Below are 10828 nucleotides of genomic sequence, written 5' to 3'. Positions count from 1 at the left end.
GCTTCTCAAAGAACAATCTGTGTTTTCACTCTTCTAGGTAGTTCTATCGTTCATTCATATTCTCTAATGAAGGAGAAGGAGGAGAAGATGGAGGAGGAGAAGGGGGAGAAGGAATAGAAGAGGGAGAAGGAGTAGGGGGAGAAGGAGGTAATTGGGAAAGGGGAAAAGAGAAAGGGGGTGAGAAGGGAGAAGGAGGAGGAGGAGAGGGGAAGTGGGGGAGAAGGAGAAGTGAGAGAAGGCAGAGAAGCAGGGGAAAGGTACAGAGGAAGGTAAATGCAGTGGCCTATTCATGATTTGCACCATGAGGACAAAGACTGAGCACCGGAAGGCTGTCTCTCATAAGCACAGATGAGCCTAGTCCTGACCCTCTCTATAGGACACATCATGAAAACTCATACTGTCCGCATGGGATTTGGGGACCTGAGAAATGAGACTTCAATAGAGTCAATTATCATTTATTAAAGCAAGACCAAACACAAACAAACAAACAAACAAAATTCTCATCGATACAGCTTGTATTTTTCCAGCAGTAACAGATATTTATTCTTACATATAAGACTCTGAGGTAAGTGCTTCACCTCTAATAAAATTTGATTTCTCAATGTGACTCTACGAAATAGGTACAATCTTTAACATCAATTTTTTTTTTTTTTTTTTTTTTTAGGAAAATGAGAGCAAGAGGTGCTAAGAGACTTGTTCAAATTTACACAGCTTATAAGTAAAGAGACAAGATTTGACCTTAGAAACTCTGAGTACCAAAAATCTACTCTTACTATATATTTTACTTATGCACTTCTGCTTTAACTCTGTGATACATAAAGGGGTGTTATTGGTAAAGCAACACACTCTGAAGGATTTATTACCTAGTGACAGATTCCTATGCACTGTTCTATGCCCTATGCACTTGGATAGAATTTATAATTTTTCCTTTGTTAATTCCCTTAAACAGAGGGAATGTGGAAAGGAGATGTCAGAGGAGGTACAGCAATACTGCTCTTTCTATAAAAGGGATTAGATGTGTTCCCTTTGCAAAAAAGCATTCTCTCCTAATACTAAGCAAAAACTAATAAGGAAAAAGAAAGCATTCTCCCCTAATGAAGACAAAATATTAGGAAGGAAAACCTCAAGCTTTCACTGCATGGTAGGGATGTATAAAAGACTGTTGAGTTGACTTGTGTTCCACCCAAATTCCTGTGTTACAATCCTAACCCCCAATACTTGAGAATGTGACTTTTTGGAAATAGGTTCTTTACAGGGGTGACTAAATTAAAATGATGTAATTAGGGTGGGTCCTTTTCCAATCTGACTGGTGTCCTTAGAAAAAGAGAGATTTGGGAACATAAAAATACATATTGGGAAGATGAGAAGATAGGCGTCTACAAGGTGAGGAATATACTCTTCCCTCACAGCCCTCAGGAAAAACCAACTCTGCTGACACCTTGGTCTTAGACTTCCAGCCTCCAGAACTGTGAGACAAGAAATTTCTGTTGTTTGAGCCTCCCATTCTGTGGTATTTTGTGACAGCAGTCCTGGCAGACTATCTCAAAAACATTCTAAAATGAAAGATGGAGAAAAGAAGGAAGACATGTTCAGAATGGTGCAGATGAGCTCAGTTGTAGATGAACCCCAGGACAAGGGGTGCTACACAGAAGTGGGTGAGGGACTGAGAAAGTTTAGGAACTCGGTGGGCACAAGGTTATGGGGCGTTGACAATTCCAAGGATTGAAATATGGATAAGCAGCATGAGAAAACTGACAATTAGAAAACCTGTAGATGAGTGACCCATGGTTTGTGACATTGAAAAATGAGACAACACGTGCTTCATAGTCAAGGAAAACCCCAATACGACAGGGAGGAACAGGTATGAAAAGAGTCAAGATCCTGGGATCAGAGGTGGAAGACTCCTCAAAGACCTTATACTCAGATTCATTTTGTAAACCAATAACCCAGTAGCCAAACTGAGGTTTGTATCTGGAGTAAACATCTGGACGATTTACATTTGGATCAAAAACAAACCCAGAACTCTCTTTTCTCTTGAGGTTTCTTGCTTTACTGTACACCCCAAGGATCCAGGCAATCTTTTCAGACACATCTACTTCCCAGTAATACTTCCCTGAGGAAAAATGTTGGTAGCCCAAGACATCAAAAGCAGAGAAATCACATATAAATACATTTTTAAGAGAGAAGTTGTGCACAGTTGTCATTTGTCTTTTATCAGCAGAAATGGCAATATTCGAAATAGCATTGACTGGCTTCAGCAACACATCCACTGTAAGAAAAAATGAGAGGGTCAGGTGATGGATATGGAGTAGGTGTGTCTTGTGACATTGTGAGGGAGGATGTAAGGAATGGACTGGGGGGAACTTATGTGGTGGGTCAGAGATGAGTAAAACACTTACGAACTGTCATATGTTTGGGGAGGAATACATGAGGCTAAGACCACAGGACCTCATAGTACCCACAATGTCTAAAAAGGGATCATAATATGGTGATTTGAAGAACCTGTAACTCCTTCTTACCCCAGTAGCGTTGGACCTCTGTCAGCTCTGAAATGACAAAAGTTTCAATGATGTTCTTAGAAACAAAGGAGTAAACACTGATACCTATCTTCTCACTAGGATGAGGGTAGGGAGGGGAGTTCTGTGAGGCTATGAACTGGTGAATGAACCAGACACTTTGCCCATTCCCCCTTAGGTCTTTCAGCGTAAGAGATCTAGCTCTCCGGGGCGCCTGGGTGGCTCAGTGGGTTAAGCCGCTGCCTTCGGCTCAGGTCGTGATCTCAGAGTTCTGGGATCGAGTCCCGCATCGGGCTCTCTGCTCAGCGGAGAGCCTGCTTCCCTCTCTCTCTGCCTGCCTCTCCATCTACTTGTGATTTCTCTCTGTCAAATAAATAAATAAAATCTTTAAAAAAAAAAAAAAAAAAAGAGAGAGATCTAGCTCTCCTTCTCAGGCCTCCATCTTCTTCCATCTAAAAACATCCTCCCCCTTATTGTGCCTTATTTTGCTTGATACTACAAGAATTCCACACCTGCAACCTTCCTCTGATTCCCCTTACCTTTAAACACTTGCAGCATCCCACTCAGATCTGGAATTCGGAATGTACTCTTCAGTTTCTTGGAAACAATATTTGGCTTCTTCAAGGTCCACCTCTCACTCCTAGAGAAGACAAAAATTGATCACCCCATACTTCTGACCTTAAGTCTCAGCGAGACCGTTTCCCTTACTTTTTGCTCCACTGATGCACTTGAATCTCCTCCACTGGAGATCCGGGGAAGAGGGTTTGGGGAGACCCCTGATGCTGCAACCAGAGGGAATATGCTCATGTCTACCTTTCCATTTACCCTCTGTGTGATCTTCAGAGGGTCTTCACCTCAAAGAAACTCATGTTCTTCCTCCTAAAATGGAAAAATTAACCACATACTCTGTCTTTTCATAATAAAGCTAGATGAAATAATGGTGCCTTTAAGAGGTGTTGATACTTCTAAAAAAAGTATTTGATATACAAAGAAGTCATTGCCATGTAGTGGTTCTACCAGGGACAGGCCAGAGATGTGAGTTCCCAGACATGTGATCAGTAAGAAGCTCCAGAGCTTGGCTACAGAAGGATTTAGGTTATCAAGTATGGAGCTCCTGTATTAAAAGTGTGAAGGGTCTCCAAAGCCTTTTATCCCAGTACAGATGTCCAGATAATAAATAATATTTAAGGTTATATTCTCTGGGGAAACATTACAAACATCTGGAAAAGAAGAAGATATGACAACCAAATGAATGGTGGTCTGAATTTCATGTGTTTAGGAAGACCTTGATGTCGCCAAGTGGGTAGGCAACATTAGACAGAAAAATGTATTTTCTACAAGATGTTAATATATGTAAGCAAGAAGAGATTAATTATTGGCATTAGGATGAAGCCACTATTCTCCAAGACTAGAGACTTTTTTTTTGGAAGTGCAAATAAAACCACTAGAAAGACCTTGTTTCTTCTAATATCAGGAAGAAAATAAATGCAGAGGAGCTGTCCTTGTGGAAAATTTGGGGGCTTGGCAGAGGGAGGATAGGGTCTTCTCTGAAATAAGATAGGCACCCATGAAATATGGAAACAAACTGCAGCAGAGACAGGTTTGACCAGAATGAGTGAAACCATGATCTCGTTGGCCCTAGCTCTGTGACCTCCTACCACCCCAATTCCACTGAAAATCTTCATCCGTGATCAAAAATTTGTAATGATATAATTCCCAAATTCCCCAGCTTGGTGACTTTTTTTTTTTTTTTATTCTGATTGATCCCAATAACTCTTATGGCTATAATTCTGTCTTCACATAAAAAAAGGACCATACCTGGTCTCCTACACATACCTTTTCATGACATTAATCATATCCTGGGGAGAAGAGAGAAAACATGAGTCATGTATAGGATTGCCATATTTAGAAAATAAAAATGGCTAATTAAAATTTAATTTAAGATACTTTAGTTTAAGTATACCTCTTGTAATATTTAGGATACCAGAATGCCCTTCTACTATAAGAAAACAACTTATTATTTATCTGAAATTAAAATTTAATTATGCATCCTGTATTTTGTCTGACAACCCTCCAAGAGTTATAAGATCTCCTAAATTAAAAAGTTTTCTCCACCTTAGACCCCTAAAGCTCCTTGGTATGAGGTGAATAAATAGATTATCAGAATATGAAGAACAAAATATAGAGATAAGACTGAGATCAACCATCCCAAGGGCTCATGTAAGGATGTTAGAAAGATGATTTCGAGTACTTGGAGGTGTGATACATTTAACAAGTAGATAAGAAACTTTGACATTACAAAAAATACATTCATGAGGAGACCTCATTAATTCATCATGCTTTTATGTATTCTAGAGAGAAATAAAGGTGAAACCCATATTAGCCAGACATCATTCCAGGCTCTGGAGAGTCAAAGATGATAAATTAATAATAATAGTTCTCCAAAAGTATATTTTCTTTCACTGCAGGTACAAGTAATAAAGAACTTCAAACAAATGTTTCTCTGGCTTCCCTCTACTCATTCTATATATGTCCTCTATATTGCCGACAGTTACTCTCTCCAGTTTTTAAGCATGAAATAAGCCACAGGAACCAGAACCCTAGGAAGTCTAAAATGTAGGTTACTATTTCCCAACTATTTACATCCCACTGTCCAAAATGATACCAATATCTACTCAGTCACGGCTTTAGAAACTATAATAGTCTACTCTGAATTCTAATATTGTATTAAGCCAGTCCAGCTTATATCCTCAAAATCTTTTAGCCATCTTTTTATTCCCAGCATAGCCGTTATTTGCCTAATTTGTTGAACAGAAATGTACCAATATATTTGGTTTCCCTCTCTCCAGCCTAACCCATTTATACCAACAAAGTCTTGACCATCAGTTGGCTCTAGGTCCTCAGATAAAGTTTTATTCTCTGTATTAGGCTTTTTTTTTGTTATTGTATATGACTAAAACCGGTTTAAAGTTAAAAGATAGAAGAATCATATTGCATGGAGCACTGGGTGTGATGCATAATCAATGAATGCTGCAACACTAAAAAGAAATAAAATAAAATAAAATGGAAAAAAAGAAAAGAAGAATAAATTCTGGGGCAGGTGTAACTTTAGTCATAGCTAGGTTTTTAAATGAAAATCTTGTCATCAGAATCTTTTTTTCTCAAATTCTATTTTCCACCTGCAATATTGGCTTTCTTTTTAGACTCTGTATGGAATCAACTTGAATCTCCTGCTTTAAATGATAATATCTGATATATTACTTGCTGAAAAAGGGAACTTCTCTTTCTAGTCATGATAGTAAAATTCTAAGGCATAAAAATCATTGACCTAAATTGGGTCAGGTCCCTATCTTAAAATAAGTACTGCATCATTGGTAAGCATATGGGAATCTCATATTCTGATTTACCTAGAATTGAGAGACACATACATGCCTGATGCTACCGATTTTATAAACCCTAACTCCATGGACTGAGGATGAGGATGGTTCTTAATGGGTCAATCAAGAGGTTGTTACCAAGAAAAAAAAATGAATTAATTGAATTAAGATTGGACAGATGTCCCATACAACCCATTTCTTCACTGTCATCTCCTCACCCTTTTTACCAAATTATTTCTCCCTAAAAAGGCTGAATATAATACAACAGTTACAATAATATTAAACATGGATGACTAATATCACATATAAATTATGATGTAAGAGCAATTAAAGATCTAAACTTAAGATCTGAAAGTATAACACTGAAGAAAAGAAAAAGAAAAATCTTCACAATATTGGATCTGTAATGATTTCTTGGATATGACAGGAAGAAAAGGACAGGGAATAAAAGAAAAATAATTAAGTTGGACCACACCAAAGTTAAAAATTTCTGTGCATCAAAGGACACCAGGAAGACAGTGAAGAGACAATGTACAAAAAGGGATAAGATATTTGCAAATCATATATCTGATAAGGTATTAGTATAGAGAACATACAACAAACTTCTACAACTCAACAATAAAAAGCAAACAACCCAATTGGAAAAATGGGGAAAGAATTTGAATAGATATTTCTCCAAAGAAGATATACAAATCTCCAATAAACTGCATGGAAAGATGTTCAACATTATTGGTCTACACTTGGAAATGCAAATCAAAACCACAGGTTTTGCACAGTCTGGACTCAACAACAACAAGAAAATCAAACATAAACAAAGATTTGTGGTATTTGATTAAACTTAGTGAAGAGATGCCTTACAAATGCAAGAAGACAGATAATGGGAGCTTATAAAGAATTTCTCTCCAGGGACACCTGGGTGGCTCAGTTGGTTAAGCAGCTGCCTTTGGCTCAGGTCATGATCCCAGTGTCCTCGGATCGAGTCCCACATCGGGCTCCTTGCTCCGCAGGGAGCCTGCTTCTCCCTCTGACTCTGCCTTCCACTCTGTCTGCCTGTGCTTGCTCTCGCTCTCTCTCTGACAAATGAATAAATAAAATCTTAAAAAAAAAAAAAAAAGAATTTCTCTCCAAATTTTTTGCACTGCCTTTCATAAATTACAAACAATGGCAATTTCCTTTGTCATTCATACTTTGAATTATCCCTATGACCCTTGAAATGACACAGAAGGTATACTGAGAGGCCCAAGAGCCTTGAAGAAAATATTCTCTCTCTGTTTACCCTGAATCTCATCATGTGGAGCTCCAACCCAAACCTTACCTGCACTGTGTCTACTGATGACCCCCATATCTGATGTTCAATATCTGAGATGAGCTCCCTTAAGCACTGCTTCTGCTGGGCCAGTTGGTCTCTGGCCACTACCAAGTTATCCAGCACATTCACTTCATCTTCCTCCAGCTTTTGTAGCACCCTCTTCTCCTCGCTGTCCAGGGTTGCTCTCATGTCATTAAACCCTTTCAGAATCCTTTGTCTCTCAGTCTGCATATGATTCTTTGGGGATGAGAAGAGAAAGAGGCAGTCAGTCTGTCTGGCCAAGAGCTTACATTATCTGGGCCTGGGTGCCAAGACAAGAACTATTTACTTCAGGGACTTCTCAAAGAGAAGGGAACAGTCAGAGAACAACTACTGAGAAAACCATTTCCCAACTCTTTTCTCCTGAGTTTCTCCCAAAGGAATATATTAAAGTCTGCTTTAACGAGGCCCACCCCGAGACACAAAGCAAGACCTGGATGAGGCTAGGATTGCAGACACCTGTCCTGGGTAATCATGCCACACTGCCTAGGAACTCTTTCCACCCACAGCTCCTAAATAGGGAACACAGGGCTTTCCTTGGTATGTTTTCTGGAAGTATTCGTGCCTCAGACATGGTGATGGATACTGGACATGGGATTCATGAGTCATTTTTACATTGCTTTCCTCCATGTCTTCACCTCCAAATATTTGGTTTCACTTGTGATATGTATCCTCTCTGGTACCCAACCCTCAACAGGAAAGGAGCGAAATGAGGACCAGTTGAGAAGCCCCCAAACTCATTAATCTGAGGTAACAAAGAGGAAGAGGCCTCCTTGTGACTGGACTGAGGTGCTGCCAGTTTTCTGTCTCAGTACTCCCTCAGGAAATATCTCTTCCTGCCTTCCAGGAAGCTTTCTCCTCTCTGATGCTAGCTTCCAACTCCTCCATTTTCGGCTGCTCCTTCCTCAGTTTCTTCAGTGCTGCCTGGAGCTTTTCCTGTGAGAAAAGAATCACCAGAGTTAAGCTATGAGCTTTTGTAGCACCTGGATAGAGGGAAGAAATCAGACTCATCTCAGAAGAGAACAGGTTACAGAAATGAAACTGGTGATTAGAATCTAAGATGTAGACAAAAATCTGAAGAAGTTAATATACTCTGCATCCCTGGATGATGCAAGCGACCATCCCTTGATCAAGAGTAACCTGAATCTCTCTCTTCCGAGAGGAAGAATTGATCCTGCAGCAAGGAAAGTCCTTTCATCTCATTGACAGGTTCCCCTCATCCAACCAACCATGTTCTCCAGTAACCCTTCTGCTCAAAGGAGAAATCAGATTCATCTTGGGGAGTATTTCTCCATTCATCCAACTTCTCTTTGTAGCCTAGACTTATTTCTGATAAAAAAAAATAGAGTGCACAAAAATTTCCTTTAAATCTCAGAAGCTAAACAAGGATATGGAAAGAGATCGCAGAGCTCAGTTCTACGATGACAAAGGGAAGAAAATAATTTTAAAAAGTGAAGGATTCACTTGAGGTAATTTTCTGCCACATCTACTTTCTCCTTTGGGCCTACCTGATAGTTCTTGGCCACCTTCTCCATGAAGAATATTTGATGACCACTGTGCTCCAGAGACTGGGCACAGTGCTGGCAAATTAACTTCCCATCCTCCTTACAGAAGATCAGGAGTTTTTCTCCATGGTGCTCACAGAGCTTTTTCTGCCATGGGCTCATGTTCTCTTTGACTTTCTTCACTATGTTGGCCAGGGGCTGATTAGGTCGGAGATTCCAAAACTGGTATTTGCACTGGCACACTGGGCAGTTGCTTTCCCCTCCTTGGTGGACCCCTGAATCCTGACTCTTTGCAGTGATGCAAGCTTGGCAGAAGCTGTGGCCACAGTCCAGACTCAGGGGCATTGTCAGAAGATCCAGGCAGATGGGGCAGGTCACTTCCATCTGTATGTTCATCTGTGCTGGAAAATTCATTGCAGTGCTCCCCTCCTTTCTTCTTGTCCTGACAGTGGAGTCCTGTCTTGCTCACAGACTCCTGCAGGGCAGAGAATGTTGAAAGCAGCATGATAAGAAAGGCAGAAATAGAAAGGATACTGATTATGTAGAGATTCAGAATGGGCAAAACATTAATATACAATAAAGGAAAGAAAACAAACAAGAAGAATAGGTCAGTATCAGAATGAAAAGGGCTCTTAGTAATAATTGCAAACACTTTCCTCTCATTTAATGTTACATGACAAATTTCACCCCACCAGGGCAAGCTTGCTAGTTTCTCTTCTCCTCCTGGTATTGAAGCCCTTCCTACCAAGAATATTGTGTAACCCATCAATTTTTTTCTGTCTTTTTTTCCCCACCCCAAACACATCCTCTCTGTTAAATATACTAAATCCACTATGGCCCCTGGGTTTTTGCACTGTTCTTCTCCTGTGTGGGTGATCCGACCCCTGATATTTGCATGATTCACCTTTTTTTTTTTTTAATTAACATATAATGTATTATTTGCCCCAGGGGTCTGTGAATCATCAGGCTTACACATTTCACAGCACTCAGAATAGCCCATACTCTCTCCAATGTCCATAACCCAGCCACCCTATCCCTACCCTCCCACCCCCCTGCAATCCTCAGTTTGCTTTGTGAGGTTGAGTCTCTTAGGGTTTGGCATGACTCACCTTTTAAAAACAACTTTATTGTCAATCGGAGAAAGATAATTATAATATGATCTCCCTGATATGAGGAAGTAGAGAAGCAACGTGGGGAGTTTGGCGGGTAGGAAGGTAATAAATGAAACAAGATGGGATCGGGAGGGAGACAAACCATAAGAGACTCCTAATCTCCCAAAACAAACTGAGGGTTGTGGGGGATGGGGGCGGTTTATGGACATTGGGGAAGGTATGTGCTATGTGAGTACTGTGAACTGTGTAAACCTGGTGATTCATAGGCCTATACCCCTGGAGTTAATAATACATCATATGTTTATTAAAAAATTATTTTTTTTTAATGTTGATTCACCAACCAAAAAAAAAAACAAAAATAAAAACAACTTTATCAAGTTATGTTTAAATCAAATGCGTTGATTTTAAGGGTACAATACAATGATTCTAGCAAACTTAGGGAACTGTATAACTTTCCCCACAGTCCAATTTCAGAACATTTCCGTGTTCTGAAACATGGTTTTCACTTGAAAACCAACTGAGTGCCATTAGCGGTCATCCCCATTCTGAACCTGAGCCTTGGGGAACCATTGATCATATGTTTTTATAGATTTGCCTTTTCTGGTCAATTTGCATAAGTAGAATTATAATGTGATCTTTTGAGACTGAATTCTTTCACCTAGGAGACTGCTATTGAGCTTCATCTAACCTGCCTTTCTTTCCAGTTTCTTGAAGTCAAAAGTACAAAAGCCACTGCTGCCTCAGAGAAACTTTGCACTTGCTTGTCCCTCTGCAGGGAACCGCTCTCCCATCTCAGCATGACTCACTCTTTGGTTTCATCAATCTCTTCTTCAGCCCTCTTATCAGGACCTGCTTTGACTTCTCTATAGCAAAACTGCTGATACTATTGCTTGCTGTATATTTGCTATATTTCTCTTATTTTTGCTATGTAATACATAGCATCTTTAAATGTCTGCCTCTTCCTCCTAAA

The 10828-nt window shown here is 39.8% G+C and overlaps 1 protein-coding gene across 1 annotated transcript in view; it reads right to left on the bottom strand.

Annotated features, from left to right (window-relative positions):
• Positions 1-439: 439 nt before the first annotated feature.
• LOC131836613 (E3 ubiquitin-protein ligase TRIM22-like) overlaps positions 440-10828 on the bottom strand; it is a 31062-nt gene continuing 20673 nt past the window's right edge. The window contains exons 7-13 of the mRNA XM_059182225.1: positions 8750-9206; positions 8082-8177; positions 7209-7439; positions 4353-4375; positions 3056-3156; positions 2520-2546; positions 440-2269 (exon numbers count right to left, since the gene is read on the bottom strand). Of these exons, the coding sequence (XP_059038208.1) occupies positions 1674-2269; positions 2520-2546; positions 3056-3156; positions 4353-4375; positions 7209-7439; positions 8082-8177; positions 8750-9206 (1531 nt within the window). The 3' untranslated portion in view covers positions 440-1673. The remainder of the gene's footprint in view (positions 2270-2519; positions 2547-3055; positions 3157-4352; positions 4376-7208; positions 7440-8081; positions 8178-8749; positions 9207-10828) is intronic.

Source organism: Mustela lutreola, chromosome 1 (genome assembly GCF_030435805.1).
Source record: "Mustela lutreola isolate mMusLut2 chromosome 1, mMusLut2.pri, whole genome shotgun sequence".
NCBI lineage: Eukaryota > Metazoa > Chordata > Mammalia > Carnivora > Mustelidae > Mustela > Mustela lutreola.
Note: the sequence above shows the minus strand (reverse complement) of the source record. Positions and strands in the feature narration are given on the sequence as shown.